Source organism: Verticillium dahliae, genomic scaffold (assembly GCF_000150675.1).
Source record: "Verticillium dahliae VdLs.17 supercont1.2 genomic scaffold, whole genome shotgun sequence".
NCBI classification, from domain to species: Eukaryota; Fungi; Ascomycota; class Sordariomycetes; order Glomerellales; family Plectosphaerellaceae; genus Verticillium; species Verticillium dahliae.
This window is the reverse complement of record NW_009276916.1, coordinates 1686643-1707036: the sequence shown is the minus strand read 5'-3', so window position 1 is coordinate 1707036 and position 20394 is coordinate 1686643. Positions and strand designations below refer to the sequence as shown.

The following is a 20394-nucleotide window of genomic DNA, read 5'->3' as shown; positions in this document are numbered from 1 at the left end:
GCTGGATGTTTGGCTGAGCAGGTTAGCAGGGGATCAAGAGATTGACAATGGTCATGGATTGGACAAAGGAAAGTGTCGCTCCTTCGAGCGGCATGCATATACGACCGCAACAGCTCGCTGGCTCGGGCAAATTATAAACGATAGTATTGCAGATGCTCATTTTCCCTCAAGCGATCAATACCTAATCGGTCTTGTTAACATATTTACACTCGCCATACAACGTGTGCCAACGCATGATGGACTCACCTCTAACATGCCAACAACGGCCATCATGTCATCATGAAGCTACTCTTCGCGGACCTCGCCTTGGCAAATCAAGCAATAGTATTCTTCATACCTGACGCCGCCTGCAGGATGCAGTTTTTACACCCCACCGGCTAACGGCATGCAACAGGAGGTAAAACTTGGAACAGACGAGTTATGGAAAGCAACACGTTTCGCATTCTCGGACGCGAAAGAAAATTAAAGCAGTCAGCCCGCCTGACCATGATCACTCCCCGACTCCCCCAACTCTGCCGCCCATCCAACCGTGAAACCATCTTGAAGGGGGGCAAAGCTCAAGCCAAAGCCAAAGCCAAAGCCAAATGCCCAAGCGAACTAAATGTAGTGGGAAGAGAACAAGGACGAAATGAGAATGGAAGAGGTGGAGGAGAGGGGTGTGAGAGTATCAGAAAAGACAAGCAGATCAAATAAAAAAAAAGAAGAGACAGGAAAAAGGACAGACATCGATCGAAGAAGTAGAAGAGCGAGACCGCACACCGAAGCCGAGGTTCCTTTCCCACTCCTTCGCTATGCATCTCTCCCACCGTACTGCCCCCTGGGCTGTCATGCCACAAGCCATTCGCGCGCAACCCCACCCAATGGGCAAAAGTCCGACTCCGCAGTCCAGTCCCCCAAAGTAGCCAGCCCTTTTGTACGGACTCTGATGCTCAACGGCATCAAACGCAACTCCGCCCAACGTGTTCCGAATCCGTCCAGTTGTAGTAACACTCTTTTGTCTTTCCCGCCTCGCAAACTTTTGTACCCGGTTACTCATGGTATTCTGACAACAACCGTGGCCCAAGATTCTTCCCCATCTTGCCGACCGCCTTACTTGAAACATGAAACAAATGGGTTTCCCTCGATGACCAGTGGTCGAGGGGTCGTTGATGCCAAAGCAAATGCTCTATCGTCGTCTCGTCTCAAAGCTCGTTCCGCGGTCGAGGGGTGGGTTCTTCAACGTCCGATGCAAAAAGGCGATCGATATACAGCCGTCTGGTGAATACACAAACTGCTTAGGCAGGGGACTTGTTCTGGGGCGCGGAGCCACCGTTCTGGCGAGCATCTCCGCCGGTCACAGAGAGGCCTCCGATACCGCTAGAAAGGAAGGCGAAAGGGTCGTTCTCGTTCTGCGAGTAGAAGTTGTTCGACGGACCAGCAGACGCGGGTCCGTTGGAGGCAGACTGGAAGGCCGCCTCGGCAGCGCGGCTGTCAAAAGGGCCGGCCGAGTGAGCGCCCGGGGCCGGACCGAAGTGAGTGTTCAAGGACGAGGGGTACGCTGCGGCACCGCCACCGCCGAGGCCTGAGGGAAGCGCGTAGGTGCTGGGGGGGCCACCGAAATGCTGACCGCCACCATAGCCACCACCGGAGCCGAAGTTGCCACCACCCGACGCGAAGGGGCCGGGACCAGTGTTTCCGCCCATTGAGCCCTGGTTCATGTTATAACTGGAAGGGGGATCCATGGGAGACGGGTAGCCACCAGAGTCGGCAACAACGGCGGCGCCAGCACGGCTGGCACCGCAACGGAGGCAGCAGACATTCTTAGCAAAGTTGTGGTAACCACATACTTCATTACCGCACTTCCAATCGCCGGCGCGGAAAGGAACAACACCGCTGCCGCCCATGCGACCACCACCGTGTCCCATGTGACCGTGGTGGTGCTGAGGAGGGGGCATCATCTGAGGGGGGCCATAGCCGCTGTAGCCGCCACCACCGCCGCCGCCGCCGCCGTATCCGATCTCGCCCGAGGGGCCAGCGTTCACTGCCGGGAAGGAGCATCGGAAGCAAGCTGTGCGCCTCTGAAAGTTGGAAAATCCGCACGAGGGGCAGGTCCAGTCACCGGGACGGGGCCGGTTCTTGCTGGGAGGGAAGGGCGTAAGGATCTCAGCAGCGCGGTCCAGAACACGACTCGAGGAGGGTGACACTTCGATAGCCTTCTCGTTAAGAGCGCGACCGTTCATGCAGAGGCTCTCAGCAGCCTGTTGAAGGGATCAGAACAGGCTCCGACTGGCACGGTGCAGTCAGATGGGGATGGAACAAACTCACCTCTTCGTGGGAGGAAAAGACAGCAAAGCCGCTGCCAGTGGGTTTGTGCTGCTCGGGAGTGCGCAGAGTCCAGAAGGCGATGGGACGTCCACCGAACTGAGTGAACCAGCTCTCAAGCTCCGACTGGGTGGTGTCGTGGGGGAGGCCTGACATGTGGAGGACCTTGCTTCGCTCGGACAAGAAGGCTCTAACATCAGCACGAGCGTCCATGGGACGTGTCAGGACATCGGGGTGCTCATGAGCAGGCTGAGACTTGCGGATCAGGCCACGAAGAACCCGGGCAAGAGTGACAGCCTCCTCCATGGCACGACGGGGAGAAGCAGGCGCCAAAGCCTGGAGGTGGAATGGCAGGTTGTGCTTGATGGGGGCGCTCGACTGAACAGGCTCCACTTCGAGAGCAGCGCAGATGTTGGAGAGCATCGAGGGGCCGAAGGGCAGCGACTCGGGGTGGTGTTGCTGCCATCGCTGGTACTCGGTGCGGAGATCAAAGGTCCGCGAGTGCTGGAGGTAAGGAGGCAGGACGACAGCCTTGTCGCGGGCCTCGCGAGGCAGCTGAACCCGAAGGTCCCAGGCATCGAGAGTGACAAAGACAAAGTCAAGATTCTGCGAGGTCAAGTGCTCATTGGCAAACGCATCAAAACGGTTGACAGCATCCCTAAAGGTGCCAGCGTTCCTAACATGTTCCCAAGTCAAGGTTGTGAGGCTCGCTGGTGGGCAGATGGTTAGCACCTAGATATTGGACCGAATTTTTGGGCCGAGGCGCGCGGCCTTGCCGGGATGACAGGGCGGCGGCCGCGACAGCAACAAAAAAACAAGAGAAGAAGCCGACATACTGCAGAGAGGCGTGATAGGGGTGTTGATGGGTTTGACGAGGGCACTGTCACGGACGATCTAGGTAGGGTAGTGATTAGAAATACGTCATCAGAAAGGGGAGGGGGTGGATGGGGAGGACGATAGCTTACTTCCTCCAGGGACTTAGCATCGAGCAAAATCCATCCAAGCTCAATGACTTCAGCAGAATCCTTGGTGACATAGACACCGTGCTCGTCGCAGGTGGTGGCGACGTGGATCACAACGTAGCGATCAATGTTGAGCTGCGAGCCCGCTTGAGATCCGGACATGTTGGGTAGTCGGGGCTGGATTCGCCGTCAGACGGAGCTTGTACTGTACAGTGGGAAAAAAGGGTCCTCGGTATCGGAGGCACGGGAAGCAGGAGAGGGTGCCGTGTTGCTGCCTCGGATGGGTATCGCTGCTGTCGAGGAGAGGGAAAAAAAAAAAAAGACGAAGGTATGTCGGGAAGCTGGAGTTGGAGAGACTTGACTCAGGCGACTGGGCGAGAGGCACGAGAAAGAGATACTGGCGGATGAAGTTCGGAGGGTAGCTTCAGGAGTTGGTGCGGCAAGGCGGAGCTTGATGCGAGCACGACCAAAGCAAGCAACGCGAAAGGGAACGGAGAGCAGCAAGGACGGAATTGACGCGGTCGTCAGTCAATGCAGTCGAGGCGCGGGTACTTTTCTTCCCTGGCGGTTGGCAGCCGTGGGGGATGGAATCCGGGAAAAGGAAGGTAAGGTGGTAAGGAAGGAGAAGCGAGAGAGAGGCAAGGCGAAGGTGGAAGGATGGAGGCAGCAGAGTGGAAGCCCAGGAGTTGGAAACAAAATTGCCCTGGTCCAGTCACAGGTGTGTTGGCGTGGGAAAGTACCTCTGGCCTGAGTTCGTTGACCTTTTTTCGGGACGAGGACGGGGATAGGACGTGGTCGACGCGGCGTGGAGTACCTTATTCATTGAAATGGGACCCGACTGGCACGGCTGGCACGACTGGCAGCGACAGGGTAAATGGGGGTAGGTAGGTACCAGGTAGGTAGGTAAGGTACCTTAGGCGAGGTACTTGGGCACTGCCAGTTGAGGTGACAAGATGACAGGCAGGTACCTACCTGTCTACCTGCCCACCTAAGGTAGGTACCTACCTGTCTACCTGCCCACCTAAGGTAGGTACCTACCTACGAGCCCAACCTATTGGGGGTGGCAGTGGAGGCAATTAGTGCCTGTCCGGGCAGGCACCACCAGCTTGAAAGGCAGACACACAGAGGGGCATGGGCACGCACAGGCACGTCCTACCTCGTTCTCGCCTTGCCGGGGCCTAGGAGGCAGGGACCTTCGGTGCCTGGGTGCCTGGGTTGTAGGCAAGTAGCGGGCGGGTCGACGAACGATTCATCGTATCGTGTCTTTACCTACCTTACCTACCTACCTTACCTAGGTACGCAAGGTAGGTACTAAGTAACGGACCGTACCATAAACCCCGTGGCATCTTCTGGTATGACAGTTTTCAAGAGGGGCTGGAGTCCTCGATTCCCGGTGTTCGGCAACCCAAACATGCTGTCCTACGAATGTGCCTCCGTGACGGCCCTTGGGCGGGTGGCAGCGCTAGGGGGGAACCTGGCGCCCGGTGCCTGCATCCAGCGCGCGGCGGAAGGAGAAACAACACCTCGGGTCCCTGACTCCTTCTTTCCCAAAGCTTTCCCACAGGCCACAGGGGGCCGACGTCTCCGCCGGGATCCCTGGCAAGCCGTCCCCGGTATTAGTGTCCATATCTCGCTCGCATCCATGCTTGCCATGCAACTGGAAATGCAACCGTGCTGCCACAGCACAGAAGGCCACATCATCAACCAAGCCAACCCCGTTTCGCATGGCTGCCGTGTCTCCTAAGGACCTCAAGCCAAAGCCTCCTACCCCAACGGCCAACGGTTCCATCCGACATGATATCAGATGGAGAGAATGACGGAGATAGAGATGGCGCTCCTTTGTAGGTACGTCAAGGCAATCGACATGCGCTATCTCAGGTATCGCACATACCGGCCCAAGAGCAGTAATCAATGCGAAGGATCCCTCGTCTTGTTGGATTCCGAGATTCGACATGTCCAACACGGTGCGCGGGAGGGCTGAAGTACTCGCCTTGGCCAAAAAGGGACCCAGGTCAGGTACCACTTGTTCCCACGATGGCTTTCTCGAGCCTACGCTCCAGACTGTGACGGCTTAAGCTTCAGCCTTTCAGGCGAGCTGGCGAGTTGGCCTCCTCATTGTCACAGCCTTGCTTCCGATCACTTCCGCCGGATGTAACAGCCTGCTCTGCATGGAACATGGTCACAGACGTTTCTGTCACAACAGCTTTGCAGCTTTGGGTTAACCCCTACGACTGATACGGATCAGGGGACAAGACCGCCTCTGCGAACCACCTTCGTGGATTCGTGACTTCAGGTCGCACTCTTCGAGTCTGGCCTGTGACCACAGTGCCGTGAGCTCAGACAGCTGGCGTCATGGGTGGTCGTCCACCCACCTTAGCATGTCTCAATCAGACAGCCTCCAGCTTTTGTTGGAGGCGTCCTCATCATACATGGTTACATCTCACCCCGGCCCCTCCCTAGCCTCAGCCGACAGAGCTAGTGAGTGCTTCGTGAGCTAATGAGGGCGACCCCAGCGGCCGTATGCCTTCGAATTGATTGAGCAACCCCCCACGGAAAGGATTGGCTGCCGCCTTCTCAATCGGTTAGGGATGCACGACAGACTGCTTCGGCCTCCAGTTGTTGTAGCAGGCCAAGACGTTTCGAAACACCGACGACAAGACTGTTCTGCAATAGGTTGGGAGTGAGTTGGGTCCCCTCAAAACACAGCTCCGGCTCGGCCTAAATCAAATGACAGAAGTGCTGGAGGGTTGGTCACTGGCGAGTTGGAGGCCTGTGAAAGTCATTACGTTGGCCTTTCGAGGTTCCAGCGTCGGCGAGGCGTCATTTCGTTCCGACAATATCAGTCCACAATGATGTATCAGCTTCCGCCGTGTACCCTGTTCAGATCACACCACGCACCGGGTCAGCCAGCGTTTGAACCGGCACCCGGACAAGCTGCACGTTTGGCCACCTCGCGGCACGGCACGTCGCGACACCGCCGGCCTGCTCTAGGCAAACAATCCGTCTCTTATTTCACCCGTTTGCAAACCAACAACTATCGAGGAACCAGGCAGCTTCTCCGTGCAAAATCGACAGTGTTCAGGGGTTTTGCCTGAACCCACAAAACGCTTTGACTGACTTTGCTCAACCAATACCCGAATCCAGCAGACTTGGACGTTTGTCCGTCACCGACAGGGCTCATGCTTCCAGAAACGCGGAAGAACCCCTTGCCTGTGACACCACACTCTCGCTGGCTGATAATAGCCGTGCTAGTCCACTACTCTTGACAAGCCTGCTCCAGCGCTTATCGATATCGGGCTGCCTTGCTGGTGCTCGTTTGTTAGGCGTTCGTGTACACAACAAGACAGACAGACAGATTGGCCTGGCAACCTTCCGACCGGTACACTCGGAGGCACCGGGTGAGTTTCCTTGATCCTCAAAATTTGGCAGCTCGCCCAAGTATAATACCAAATTGCTCTTTCAAGCGGTTTGAAACAGACCAGCACCCTTGGTCTGCCTGGACGATGGACCACCAATTCAAGGCTTGCTTGCTTCTCAGCCAGCGAGTCGCCCTATCTGTAGATGTGGTGACTGCTTTGTAGCTGGTCACGTCCGACTCGGTCTTTACGAATTCCGGTAATTGGTCGCAGAGTCTCTATTCATTCGGAACTGAAGGATATGTCATACCAGGCGTCACCTGACCTTCGAACAACATGCCGTTCTTCAGCTCTCTGACGGGGTAGTCCGACTTGAGATGTTGGCCTTCGTTTCTTGACATTCGCCCGAGTGGGACTACGAGGAAGAAATGCGGCAGAGCCCGCAAACCCGCTCGGCACCATCACACAGTAAATTGAAAGCACTGACTCGCGATGCACCCTATAAGGCAGACGAACGCAGCGCAATGCGAGACGGAACCTACCGCTGTGCGAGGGCTCTGCTCCAAGACGGCGGCGCCGAGCATAGTACAATCCGAACACCCGAGTGGGTGTCTGCACCTACGTCATACAGAGCTTAATTTTTCTACGCCCACGTCACGATGTCAGGTGTCTGGACTGCGAACGAGGCCACAAAACTGGACTAACGGTAGACGGGACGCGCAATCGTCTGAAGTCGCCAGCCAAGTGGTCTGGTATTGGCAAATTCTTGAAGGCATTTAAGATGCCAGAACTCAACCCAAAGTGCGCATGCGTGGAGAGCCTACAACTTCGACTAATATCAACCACTTAAGACGGCATCCGCAACGTCCCAATAATCACTTACAAAATAATATCAAAAAGGCACATACATCCGCAAAAATGGCCGGTGGTGGAATCACAGCTCTTCTCATTGTCCTCGTAACGCTGTTCGGTGAGTGTTAGTATCTGAATGCTTCGTCCTGATGCTAACCCGAGCTCACAGTGCCACCCATTGGTGTTATACTCACAGCTGGCTGTGGCATGGACCTCGTTGTCAACATCTTCCTTACGATACTTGGTTTCATCCCCGGCTTGATTCATGGACTCTACGTTCTCTATATCTACTACGATCGACGCGAACAGGCTGCTACAGGTCGCATCTCGTCAAGTCGCGCGCCAGGTATCTACAGCGACAAGGTGCAGACTGGCGCTGGTGCCGGCTACGGCACCACACGTTATTAGAAGAGCGCGCTTCCATCGAGATGAGCGATCCTGCAATACGATGAGTGATTCCACGAGAAAGCACACTTCGCAGTGCAGTGAGGAGGACATGGTGTTGTCATACTCGTTTGCTCTGTCGTGGCGGGCGGGTGGGTGGATGAGCAGTCGATAATGCTTGTGGGAGCACAACCCAAGGCCTGTCTTCGTAGGGCCAGTCAAGCTTAGCTACTAATGCAAGTCATTGAGACGAGTCATCGTCGCACATGCTACCCGCCTTGATTACGGTGACTGAGGAGGCATGTTGGGAAAGGCACTGCTGCTCTGAAGACATGAACAAGGGTCCGCGTCTTCAATCTCCTTCACCCATATGCTTACCCATATGTGGACAATTGGATCTTGTGGATAAGTCAGCGTTTTTTCCTGGAGAGCAGAAAGAGAAGGGAAAGGCATATCGGCCAGAAGTGAAAGAGGGGCCGAGCCAGCAGATTATAATGACTGGGTACGGGAGACGGTGATCGCTCACGAAATTCCAAGCGGCGTCAGCCTCGGGCAGTTGTCTTGCCGCCGCATGATTCGCCAAAATTCATCCAACGATGCGCAACGGGCCCAACTGTTTCAACTTGAACTCATACAAACACACCCAGGTCTTGTCGGTCCTCTAAACAACAAGACATGTTAACCCATATACGGCTGTATGACCTAACCATGACCCCAGCATATGAAGCTATAGACTGCCCGTGCTTAGAAGTAGAGTTAGAAACCATTAGGTTTTGCATGTCGAATGAGGCAGTACATGAAAAATCAATTGGGACGATTGGACATCCAAGAGGTCAGGTTACATGTTGCGACAAGGGCCTCTCCAGGTCCTCGAACCCTCCAAGGTTTAGCAGATCAGCGAGTCGTGGACACTTGAGGCGGCGAACCTGAAGAGACTGCCGAAGAACGTGGCAAGTATGGGCCAACACAGTTATTGAAACATGGGATTGGTTTGGTCATTGTGCACCGGAGCGTCGCACCCCGGCAAGCTGCCAAAAGGTGACGACGAGGATATCCGAGCATCGGGCTCAATAACCTAGATGCTGCGCTGCCGGAGAGGTCCTCAATGGAAACGTATGTGCTCGCGTGTCTGCCGGTCTGTGGCTAGGCCAGTTGAAGTTGAAGAACAGAACCGGGGGTGCGTAGCGGTGCACACGTGCTGTCATCTGAGACCTTTCCATGTGTCGTAGATTGCCCGGAGGCTGTCATTGTACTCTGGTATTCAGGGGCACCATGCATGAACAACGAGGACCTGTATGTGCCGGGCTGTTCGCGTAGGACGAGTGGCGGCATACAGACAGTGAGAGGCTAAATCGTGTACGTTTCGGTTGTATTCTGCCGATACGCAGGCTGCCATGTGTGCTGTCATTATTGATCCAAGCAAGCATGAGTCGACCTACGGTAGCAGCATGCAGCAGTGGCAGCCATAGGCGTACATTAAGAGTTAATGAGGGGGGAAACCAGCGGCTTTCCCGAGTCACTAAGAGCCAGCACACGCGGAGCAGGAAGTCATGAATTGGTCCTTCGTACTCGAAGCACGAAACCGGGTTGAGCTACGTCGACGTTCCACATGCTATGTGTCGAGAGATTAGGAGTTCGAGACAACAATGAGTTGATGTCGACCACGGATGGTGCGTATAAGTGGAGGGCCCAGACAGTACCTAGCTAGGTAGGTAGGTAAGGTAGGTGAGTAGCGACAGAGACTGAGAAGGTATCGCAGGGCGTGGAAGGAAAGGACGAGCGGAGGCGAACTGGGGACGGCAAGAGCAAGCAGAGACAGTGTGAAAAGGGGGAAACCAGGTGCTAAATATGGTCAAAACAGCACAGTGTGGCACTGTTCGGCAGCCCACGCAAGTACGGCAACCCCGCAGCGGCGATTGGTTGGTGCGTCTTCTTAGGCTCCCCCGCCAGACGGCCCCCTCGTCTTGGGTCACCCTTTGAACGACAGCCACGACAGACGTGCAGCATGCACTCGTCCGACTAGGCCAGTCGCCTATCACTGTCGTGCGCTCTCCTGCGCCCGGCTGCAACTCAACCTCCAGTCCAACTACTGCTCTTCTTTTCTCCTCCTCTCCTCCTCGACAGAATCCTCCCTCCCGCCAGATACCGCGATTCCGTCCCCATACAATCAATTCGGGGTGTTGCGAATTGCGTCCCGTCTGCTCCTCTTCGCTGTCCACTCTCCACTTTCGTGCCTCGAGCACCTCGGAACATAGCAGACTAACCGCCCGAATATCTGATCCGACTTGTCTCGATTCGACACTGCTCAGCACGGAATCGCCTCGTCTGCCTCCGTGTGGATCAGAATCCCACGCTCGGCCACAAACAGCCTTTGGCACCATGCGTCTGCCATCGGCCGCTGTCTAAACTAACGTCCCATTTGCAGCACGACGCGGATCGGCCCCTGTGGCCAGCCACGGTGCTGTATGCCAGCCTGTCTGCCTCACTATACATAAAAACCACCATCCGCCGCACGACGTGCTAGACATCACGATGGACCAGACAAGGCCTGCCACGTCTGGTCAGTACGGCCGCTACCGACCTCCGACACAACTGGTCTCAAACGCATCTGTCGCTTCATCGCAGCCATCCACCTCCCGGCAACCTAAAAACTCAAGACGCGATTCGTTGCCCTTCTCCTTCCCGCCTCTCTTCCAGCCGAACACTTCATCGACCTCTCTCGTACCATCCACAGCAGAGGGCAAGCCGATACCACTCGACGACGACACAGCCGCCCACCGCACCCTGGCCCTCCGAGAACTCAACGTGAACTACCCGTCGCGCAGCCGTTACGCGAAGTCGACAGGCGCTCAGAGCAGCACCAACTCACAACCTGTGCTCGTGCGGACATATTCAGAGACGCAGAGCAGGCAGTCGAGCACCACGCGGAGCATCATTGCAGGAGGGAAGCCTGTTCATTCGACCGCAAACAACTCGGTTGGCAACGGCCCTGCCGCTTCAGTCAGGCGTATCATAGCCTTTCGGTCGCCGCTCAGCGGTCAGCAGCATGGTCTTCTGAGCATGGCAAGAGCAAAGTCGAAGAAGGGCCTAGGCAGTCGTGATGCGACGACCAAGCTGCCGCCCATCGAGGCGTACAGCTTTAAACAAATGATGGCCAACATGGAGGCAGAGGAAGACACCAGCATCAACGCTGACCTAGACCGCATTGCTGAGATCTGTGCCAGATCTCGGTATTCCCTCAGCAACCAGTATGAAGTGCATGTCACCCCTCATGGGTCTGGCGCCGCGTTCATGGCCTCGGTGTCATCACGGCGTCAACAGCACACCAACGGACCCACTCTGCAGGCAGTCACCTCGGATGATGAACGGCAAGCGAGTCGTCTTCACAAGAGGAGAGGTGGTGGCGCCCGGCGGAGAAGCATGGCCATGGGCACCCTGGAGACCATCATGTCGTCAAGCGGTTCGTCGGAGGATGGCAAGTCCAAAAAGAAGTCCGCCAGCGAAATCACCCGAGAGGTTCGAGGGCGAGCAGAGCGGAAAGTCGAAATAACCCAGGCAAGTGCGTCTCCTGCCGAGCAACGCCCGCGACTGGAGAGCGTCACTTGTGAAGTCAGTCTCAGGAGGAGGAAGTCATCATCCTTTGCCTCAGCCATGATTGAGAGCACACGCCAGTACCCGATCATAAACGATGTTACAACGCCACGGAGCTCGTCTTCTACGTTGCTTAGCGAGCCTGCGCTGCCACAAACCTCTATGAATCACCTCCAAGTACGGACAGAGCCAGAGGAAACAGGCCCAATTGATCCCAGAGGCGCGAGAGACCAGAGTGAAGAACGAAAAAGTAGGACTTTTCATACAGGGGATTCCCAGACCCAAGCTCCGGGCACTTTGCTTGGCGGCCTCAGTGGCTGGATGCCCACATGGTCGTTTCCTCCTGTGATGGGAATCAGTCCAGCGTCGGCGAAAGGGGGAGGCTCAACAAGCCATGCCGAGGGCAGCTTACGACATCTGCTTAGGACAACAGATTCCAAGGGGAAGGGAGTTGATGGTGGCACCTAGACGTGCTTCGTTCAACAGTGTTGGACTTTCGTCTTTAGTTTGATCAAGTATCGAAAAGCGAACGGGGACCTCAGTCTAACGAAAACACAGAAAGCTTGCTTTATAGATACCCAGAAATGAAGGAGGCGTCGTGCTTTTGGTTGCTTTGTACAAATAGCATTCATGATGATGAGTTTGGGAGGTTAAATAGGAAAGATTACTGGCTTTCATCATCTTTCATCGTCCTTCATCACGTAGGCGATCTGCGGCAATGCCTCTTGCCATGCATAAAGGCCCTTGGTGAGATTGTAATCACGGGATCTGACAAGCAGACAACGATCACCCTGCAGGGCAATGGATGTTGCGATATCCAAGGGAAGAGGTAGAACCCTGAATCGCGTCATTTGGCTCGGAGGATTTTCAAGGAAGATACCCATTAGCGGTCTGATGTGGTGCTGGCTCGTCGCTGCCGCCGAAACTTCGAGTGAGGAGCTTCAAGAAATCGGCATAATCGCTGCCGAGAGACTTCTGGTCTATGTCGATGCTACTGCCCTCCGTCACCCCTCTCCCGCTCATGCGCGGTGGTCAATTGGGCGCATGAAGCGGCCAGTGAGGGGCCGTGAAGGGTAGGTACGTGAAGAATGGCTGGTCTTTCTCGCTGTCCGAGCTCCCTTCGAAGACTGTAGCAGCTTGTCTGTCAAAGCCCTTATGACATAGAAGGCCTCCGTAGAACTTTCTGTCGAGGGGCTGTTAATCCTCAACCCAAGGACCGTCCGACAACAAGGAGGGGATAGGATCGTTGTTGTCACCGAACTGAGGCTCATGGTTGTAGTGACTCCCGGCTCCCTGAAGAAGGCTGAAACTCTTTGCAAATCTCCTGGCGCTGGGCGCACCACCAAGGACGACTTCTAGATGCCTGGCTTACATTAAACAGAATTCTTGTATTCACAGATAAGAGATGAGCTCTTGGTTTATTTTGACCACTTCCCAGACATGAGGGCCAGACAATCAGCCTCGGATAAGATATTTGTGTCAGGGCTCGTGGATGAGCAGGGTGAAGAGGCTCTTCACAGGTCATATCCGCAGCCAATTTTCAAGTAAAGAGTAAGTAAGAACAGATCTTGACTAGCCCTCAGCCCTTATATACGTTCTATCATGGTCCCGACCCCCTCGACTAGCCCCTCGACCCGTGGCTCCACGGGTGTCTCCTGACAGCGGGGCGCATATACTGGCTCACGTGTTCTTCTCAACGACCCGGCCTCAAATCAAAAATGGAAGTTCATTCAGTGGGTGGAGATCAAAAAGGCGGACGATCAACCCGACAGTTGAACAGCTGGACCGAGATTATGCTAACGACATCCCTAGTTTCCCTGCTGGCACGTCTACACGCACCTGACGATTCCGTTCTTTGCGATGGGAGCAGCAAGTTCCGTGGGATCCAATGGCCCTACTGTCATCGCAAACTACGGCTTTGACTGATTGCATGTCAATGCCTTATCCTCAGCTGGCGGTTGGGCAGTCATCTTCCTTGGTCTCTTCATTGGGTGGTTGGCATAAGTTCACATCTTGAAAGGGTTTTTTCCGAGCTTCCATAGACTCATCTACTTTCCATAGTAACAAGACTCGGCGACGTCGCTTTCTGGCTCTCCTCGAGGGTTGCCTTTTGGGTCGTTTGCGGCGAGTCTAGCCAGGGCGTTCTCGTTGAGGGGCAAAAACCTGCTCGACCACAGACTTGACCAGCGGGCGGCCAACCGAGGAGGCTGAAAGGGCTGGTCAGTAGAGGGAACAAGCGGGGGATCTTTCCGTGAGTCGTCCTTGCACTTCTTTCTTCCTGGCGTTCGGTTACAGGGTTCCGAAGAAGGGGCTGGGGAGGTTCAGACTATGTTCCGGAATACCCAAAATGTGATGTTCCTTGGGTCACATAAATTGAAAGAGGGGCCTCCTGTAGTGTTTAACCCAAAGCCCATGTTCCACTAGGTAGGTACTCATGAATACTCAAATAGCCCGGTAGAACTAACTTTTTCGAGTATCATTTAGGTACTCATTCAGCCACATAAAAATATGATGAAATAACAAGGAGACGTATGAGATGTATGGGCTATACATACCTTATATATGTTTACACTCAAGGACCCATGCGTTTCTGGGTTATCCAGTGACTTCGAGTACCTGCTAAACAGATATAGTAATATATGTATCTAGCGCGAAGTGCTGCCGGCTGGTGGCCAAAAAGTGGAACCCCGAGCTACCCCGTGCAGCTCCTCCTTCGTCACTGCAACCTACCTAAGGTACCTAGGTAGGCACCTCAGACGTGCATTTTCTGGCTGGTCTGTTCTTGCCATCACTGCCCGCACCCCACTAGTCTTCACATACGGCTGCACACGATCACTGAGAGCACCACAACACAGCAGCGTAGGTCTGCGGGAGAGAATTTGTTCATTCACTGTCTATCACTGCCATGCCGCGAAACCACTGTGAGTGTTTGTACGCAAGTAGCAGCAATGGCATCCCCTCTGACAGTCTGTGTTTGTTTCCCAGACCGAGCCAATCCGACCTCACATCGACTGAAAGCAACTCTTTCGTGAACAAAGGGCTGACCTCTGGTCAGCATCTGGCACGGAGGGCTCTCGCCAAGAAGTGGTCCCTAAGAGGCCGACTGGATTCCTCGTCCAGCGTATGGCAAGCGATCTTTCCAGGAGCCGAGCATGGTTTTGACATTTTCCTTTAGCGGTCTCCGTACAGCCTGCCGAACGAAAAGTGACGATACCGATCCCATCTGGATTTACGGAACCGAACATCCCCTGCACACAACACAGGCCGCGATCCGGCCAACGCCTCGAACTCATCACTGATGTATATACAACATCATGGGGTCAAAAAAACATGTCCTGAAGGGCACTTTCCAACCCCAAAATAACTTGAAGCCGGAGGGTGGCTTCATGGGGAGATTTAGAGACGTGGGCCACAGCGTGGCTCGGTTTCTACCAAAGTTCAAGGACGACTCCGATGATATGGGCGCAGAAAACGCACCAGAGGTCAACTCGACACAGAAACCTCATCGGAGTGGACTTGTGTCCCAAAAGGCTACGAGCTCAAGACCTGGCGACAAACGACGACAGTCCCCAGAGATTGACGAGCTGGCCGAGGACGAGAAGCACCACGCGAAGAGACAACGCCGTTCCAACGACCTAAAGACACCGCCCAGAGTTGATATTGCAGCACTTGAAAGCCGGCGGACCGTCGCCATCGCCAAGCGTGATGTGGAAGAGGTACAAAGGATCACGGACCAGCTCGAGGGCAATCGGTTGTCTTCCCGAACCTATCAACAATCCTCAAAACAGCCTCCCGAAGCTATAGACAGCGACGACGAGCTTAACGCATCCCCAACAAAGGAACTCGACGCCTCGGGTAGCTCACGTCCGTCGCTCAATGGTCAAGTCTCGCCCTCGAACCGGAAAACTCCAAAGGGAGATATACATAAGACGAAATTTAAAGAGAGGCAAGAAAGTCAAGATGAGGAGGTCACTCTTTCTCGTGCCGTGTCAGGCAGGGTTCGCTTTGATGCCAAGCAATGCGGTCAAACAATTCGGCTAAGATTGAACAAAAAAGACACCTTCAGTCTAGTACCAGTCAACAAAGCAGGCGAAAAGCTGGCCATGCAGTGGCTGACACTGACGCTGCGAGACTGCCATAAGATAAAGTTCTCAAAGGAGTCACAGCATCTTGTCTTTTTCCGGTCGTCCACGTCGATAACATCGCCGAAGTTGTGTATCGAAATTCCGTCCATTTCGGATGTCATTGCAATCATTCGTTGGATTTTTAGCGCCATTGCTACAGGAGCCCAGGATCTGAAGTTTGTAAAACTCGAGCAACCACCACGGTATGTTGACAGACCGAGCTGGTCGAGGATTGTAATACTTACTTTTTCCAAAGTGAAACGCTTCAAAAAGTCTTCGAAAACCTCTACCAGAGCGCCCCAGAACAGGTAGAGCCACATGCGCATCGATCCAGCGATCTCGAATCTATAGATGCTGCACAAACTCATATACAGCAGGATAGACGCCGAGGTCTTGATCCTCGACTCTGCCGACAAGGCAGGGGATCTTCACCGGCGTCGCCCGAGACCGCAGAAACCACTAGGCGTATATCTCTTAGAGATCGAATGAAAGTTGCCTCCAACTCGCCACCAGATGTCGATAAATCACAACTTCGCCGCAGAAGCCCCCGAAGTAATCAACTGGAGCGTCGCACAAGTGACGACATGGAAACGTTGTCTGCAATGAATTTCTTCAACAATCAATGGATCAAAAACTATCCAGATTGGGACAAGATCTGGGAAGACAAGCCACTGATCTATCCCGCCAGTGGCAAGAATCGCGCCCAAATCATCAAGGATGATATTTTTAGGCTCGAAGAACACCAGTGTCTGAACGACAACCTCATCGTCTTCTACCTCAGATACCTTCAGGATCAGCTGGAAACCGAGAATGCGGGATGGTCGGAACGAATCTTGTTCATGAATCCTTGGTTTTACGAGAGATTGGGCCAACAAAAGGGTCGAGGTGTCGACTATGACGCCGTCAAGTCATGGACTGCCAAGATCGACTTGCTGTCCAAAGACTACATCATTGTTCCAGTAAACGAAGCAGCGCACTGGTATCTGGCCATCATCTGCCATCCTGGTAAACTCCTTCCAGCGACGGTGACGGATGACAAGAAGACAACTGTCACGAATGTTGACGAGGAGGACATGCCTCAGCCGGAAAGCCCGATACAGTCAACTTCAGATCCAGCTGTTGATGTGCAAGATGACAGTGAAACAGATGTTCGGATTGTCTCTGACATTGCTTCTGGCAAGTCTCCCAAGTTGTTCAAGGAAATTACCTCGGGCAAGGAGCAAACCCGGAAGCTCGATGGTGGGGGAAAACGTCCAGCGGAACCCGGCGACGCTAGAATCATCACTCTGGACTCCATGGGGAATACCCACTCACGTACTTGCACCAACCTCAAGGACTACCTAGTGCAGGAGATCAAGCACAAACGTCAAATCGACGTCGAGACCCCGCCTCGTTTTGGTTGGACCGCCAGAGGAATTCCCGAGCAAAGCGATTTCAGCAGCTGCGGTATCTACCTCCTTGCGTATGTCGAAAGGTTCCTGAAGCAACCAGATCAGGTCATCAGCGACATCGTCTATAAGAAAGACCTCGGATGGTCAGACATCGACCCTGTCGCCATGCGTGGCAATATCCGAGAGCTTATAATAAGGCTACGACAAGAACAGAACGTCCAGCGCGACAAGGAAAAACAGGCCAAGCAAGACGCCAAAGCGCTTAAGCTGGCGCAAAAGAAAATGGACATTCCAGCCGTGGATTCGTCACCGGCACACGCTGCTCAAACACCTGGTACGACCAATCCACGCAAGCCAGTCCAGGAAATCCAAGTTTCGAGTTCTGACCCTCCGTCTAGTGGAAAAACCGGCAATTTCACCGCCGCAAACCCCCAAGATGGCCGGTGCCCGTCAAATCAGAACCTTGGTTCCTCGCCAAAACCCGTTCGGTCGCCTCCCCAATCAAACCAGGCACTGATAGCATTGCCTCGTAGATCGCCGAAGGTGGACCCTTTGGTAGATTCTTCGGACATCGAGCGCCTGGTCAGTAGACACGACAATCCATTGGTCCCGCCAATTTTATCTAGCAGTTCTCCAGAACCAGGGACGCCTAAGCGGAAAGAGCCACATGACGAATTGACTCTGTCGGAGGCTGACCCACCTGCACCTCGCCGTCAGTTTCGTAATCCAAAAAAGCGATACGACGGGGTGACTGCTTTTAAGCGCAGCAGCTGGTCGTATATGAGCATGTCTGGTGACCATGATGAACGACACGAATCGCCCGAGAAACAGCAGACGAAGCATGCAGAACGAGAAAACAGGCAGGCCATTGTTGTGGTCGATGAAAGTCCACAAAGCGAGAAAACATCGGGAAAGAGAACGACGAGTCCCCACTTTACACTCAGCCCCAGCGTGGGACGTCAAAGTCAACGCGGACTAGTAACACGAAACACCCCTTCTCGAGATGACCGAGGCAAGATGGTTGTCTATGGGGGCACTGGACGCCGGGCGGCCAAAGGCGACAATAACATCGATCTGACGGGTGCGGATTACAGCGAATATCCTTATGCATGATACCCCGGCGTGGGCAGGACTTTGATTTCCATTTTGGCCGAAGTACAGTGACTGGGCACGACGAGAGACTACATACCGCGTGTGATGAAATCACGGGCAGGCGTTTGGACTTTGCATTGCGACTTGCTGTAATTGTCTTTTGGCTCCCACGGGTGAGAGTATTGATCAACCCGGGCTGGTTTGACTCCTGACATATTAGGTAGACGGCCGAGCACACTGTGTGAGGGGTTCTCTGAACCCAATGCCAAACGATCAGTTCATATTACTGTCCCTCAAGAAATGTGATTGAAGATGTCTTGACAAAGGCCAAGGCTCCCTGTGTCCGGAAAGAGTGATGGGGGTGCTTAACAGGTAGCAAGAGGCGTAGTCCGACCAAGTATCGTTCGCTCATATTGTACATAACCCGAATATGCAGTCTAATATGCGCCAGCCGCCGACTTGATTCATTCATCGTCCTCCATCTCTGGGTCCTTGTCATGAGCTCCGTTCACCTCTGGCTTCAGGGGTACTGATCTTGGCACCTCGAACACGTAACCTCCATTCTTGGCCGACCCTTTGGTCATCTGCCAACGACCCAGCCTGTGCTCCTTTCCAGCGGCAACAACAACACACAGGCCATCCTTCGCCTTCTCCCCGCGCTCGAAGATAGCAATGTCGTTTATGATGCCCCTGATCAGGAACTCGTCTTGCTGGGCGGGCGCCATATCCATGTCGACGTCAGCATCGGCGGAGGCCAGCACCCCCTTCCCGCCGCTGAGGACACCGCACGGCTCCAATTTCCGCTTGTCGTCGCTGAGCTTCCACACGCGGACGAAGCCGTCCCAGCTGCCACTGAGAACAATGTCGGTGTATGGAATTGTCCTGAGTGCCGTGATCCACCTTGGCTGCGGCGGGGGCACAATATCGTCGCCAGGGGCCTTCTCTGCCGACGCCTCTGTGGGCAGCAGGCGCTTCTCCAGGCCGTGGGCCATAGGGATCATGTGCATGGGCTTCTTCTTGGTGACGCTCCATAGGGAAAGGGCACCACTGTCGCTGCCAGTGACGAACAGCTCGTCGTCGATCATGGCGACGCGTTCCATACTGCCTTCGTGTGCGATGGAGCGTGGGTCCACATCCTTGAGGGGCCTCTTCTTGTCGACGCCGCTGCCGCCGCCGCGGAAAACGAGCTGCGACTCCTCGACAACCTTCCACAGACGGGCGGTGCGATCACGGGCGCCGACGCTGACACAGCGCTCTTGGGCGAGGGCATCGATGTCGACGACTTGGTCTTGGTGGCCGAAGAGAGTCTCGACGTAGGCAAGCTCATCCAGGGACCAGACCTTGACGGTTCGGTCGCGAGAGCAGCTGTAGAGCTGGTTCGTACCACGGCGGAAAGCCAGGCCCGTGACGGCATCGCGGTGGTGGGTGAAGACGCGAATGGGCTTGAGCGTCTCGGCGTTGTAGACAATGAGACGCTTGTCCTCGCCACCGGTGACGAGATACTTCCCGTCCGACGAAACGGCGACACAGAGAATGCGGTCGCTGTGTCGTTGGGAGGACTTGTTCGTAGGGTCACCGTTGCCCTTGAGCCACTGCTCGAGCTGGGGTTTCCTCCGGGGCGGTGGGGGGGGCTTCTTCGACTTTGACTTCTTCGACTTTGACTTCTTCTTCTTGGTCTGGGTCTGGGGAAACTGGTCCTTGGGTAGGTCCTGTATCCTCCACTTGTGCAGGTACATGTCCTTGGTCGTGGTATAGGCGTAGGGGGCGTTGACGGCGACGGATGTGAAGGTCTCGGCATTGTTCTTGAAGTAGGTGTGCGTCGCCTCGTCAAAGGCGAATTCGGATGCCAATTGTCGGTAGACTTTTCCCTTGGCTTCCGCGACGTCCTCGATCAGACGCTCGGCGATCAGGTCTCGATCAATGTCTTCGGCGTTGAAGCCCACCTCGTCCACCTCCTGCCGGACATTGTCCAGATACCTCTCTGCCAGCCTCAAACGGCGCTCTGCTGCCGTCTCGCCCTCTCCCTCTGACCCGGAACCTTCCTCCTCTTTGTCCGATACGCTGACAATGCTCTCGTCATCGCTTCCGGAAATCGACTCGTCGTCATCATCGGCAGCGGCAGCCTTCTTGCCGGCAGGCGCGGCAGCCTTGGATCTGGAGGCGGCACCTTTGGCACCTCCTCGCGGGGCGGCCCGACCTGGGCCCTTGGATGCTGCGATTCGTTTTTTGGGTGCATCTGAAGCTTCGGGCCTCTTCCGCTTTTTGTTCGCCCCGGGGATGGTGAAGAACGAGGACATGGTTGGAGGCACGGTTGGGCGTCTTTGCGTGCTGGCTGTCTGCT

The 20394-nt window shown here is 54.8% G+C and overlaps 7 protein-coding genes across 7 annotated transcripts; 4 read left to right on the top strand and 3 right to left on the bottom strand.

Annotated features, from left to right (window-relative positions):
- Window positions 1-127: 127 nt before the first annotated feature.
- Window positions 128-3425, bottom strand: VDAG_01381 (asparagine-rich protein; the record flags this gene model as incomplete). Its single annotated transcript, XM_009650267.1, has 5 exons — window positions 128-181; window positions 247-2237; window positions 2305-3011; window positions 3138-3195; window positions 3267-3425. The coding sequence occupies 4 exons, from the start codon at window positions 3423-3425 to the stop codon at window positions 1275-1277; spliced, it is 1887 nt and encodes a 628-aa protein (XP_009648562.1). The 3' UTR covers window positions 128-181; window positions 247-1274.
- Window positions 3426-6895: 3470 nt separating this feature from the next.
- VDAG_01380 (uncharacterized protein) lies at window positions 6896-7030 on the bottom strand. The gene has a single exon (XM_009650266.1). The coding sequence runs from the start codon at window positions 7018-7020 to the stop codon at window positions 6898-6900; it is 123 nt and encodes a 40-aa protein (XP_009648561.1). The 5' UTR covers window positions 7021-7030; the 3' UTR covers window positions 6896-6897.
- A 413-nt stretch (window positions 7031-7443) lies between these two features.
- On the top strand, window positions 7444-8120 carry VDAG_01379 (uncharacterized protein). The gene is made up of 2 exons (XM_009650265.1): window positions 7444-7589; window positions 7641-8120. Exons 1-2 carry the CDS (start codon window positions 7538-7540, stop codon window positions 7877-7879), a joined length of 291 nt encoding a protein of 96 aa, XP_009648560.1. The 5' UTR covers window positions 7444-7537; the 3' UTR covers window positions 7880-8120.
- Window positions 8121-10387: 2267 nt separating this feature from the next.
- VDAG_01378 (uncharacterized protein) lies at window positions 10388-11914 on the top strand (the record flags this gene model as incomplete). Its single annotated transcript, XM_009650264.1, has 1 exon — window positions 10388-11914. The coding sequence occupies one exon, from the start codon at window positions 10388-10390 to the stop codon at window positions 11912-11914; it is 1527 nt and encodes a 508-aa protein (XP_009648559.1).
- A 426-nt stretch (window positions 11915-12340) lies between these two features.
- On the top strand, window positions 12341-12805 carry VDAG_01377 (uncharacterized protein; the record flags this gene model as incomplete). The annotated part of the gene is made up of 2 exons (XM_009650263.1): window positions 12341-12519; window positions 12661-12805. 2 exons carry the CDS (start codon window positions 12341-12343, stop codon window positions 12803-12805), a joined length of 324 nt encoding a protein of 107 aa, XP_009648558.1.
- A 1455-nt stretch (window positions 12806-14260) lies between these two features.
- On the top strand, window positions 14261-18333 carry VDAG_01376 (sentrin-specific protease). Its single transcript, XM_009650262.1, has 5 exons — window positions 14261-14367; window positions 14432-14567; window positions 14622-15773; window positions 15827-15878; window positions 15948-18333. The coding sequence occupies exons 3-5, from the start codon at window positions 14761-14763 to the stop codon at window positions 18072-18074; spliced, it is 3192 nt and encodes a 1063-aa protein (XP_009648557.1). The 5' UTR covers window positions 14261-14367; window positions 14432-14567; window positions 14622-14760; the 3' UTR covers window positions 18075-18333.
- A 184-nt stretch (window positions 18334-18517) lies between these two features.
- Window positions 18518-20350, bottom strand: VDAG_01375 (ribosomal RNA-processing protein; the record flags this gene model as incomplete). The annotated part of the gene is made up of 1 exon (XM_009650261.1): window positions 18518-20350. One exon carries the CDS (start codon window positions 20348-20350, stop codon window positions 18518-18520), a length of 1833 nt encoding a protein of 610 aa, XP_009648556.1.
- Window positions 20351-20394: the final 44 nt, after the last annotated feature.

Bases quoted from the DNA above. Each gene is read 5' to 3' on its own strand.
- VDAG_01380 (XM_009650266.1), bottom strand. From the start codon at position 7,020: ATGTCAAGAAACGAAGGCCAACATCTCAAGTCGGACTACCCCGTCAGA.
- VDAG_01379 (XM_009650265.1), top strand. From the start codon at position 7,538: ATGGCCGGTGGTGGAATCACAGCTCTTCTCATTGTCCTCGTAACGCTG. The intron at 7,590-7,640 runs GTGAGTGTTAGT...CCGAGCTCACAG, and splicing joins TGTCCTCGTAACGCTGTTCG to TGCCACCCATTGGTGTTATA.
- VDAG_01376 (XM_009650262.1), top strand. From the start codon at position 14,761: ATGGGGTCAAAAAAACATGTCCTGAAGGGCACTTTCCAACCCCAAAAT. The intron at 15,774-15,826 runs GTATGTTGACAG...CTTTTTCCAAAG, and splicing joins AAACTCGAGCAACCACCACG to TGAAACGCTTCAAAAAGTCT. The intron at 15,879-15,947 runs GTAGAGCCACAT...CATATACAGCAG, and splicing joins ACCAGAGCGCCCCAGAACAG to GATAGACGCCGAGGTCTTGA.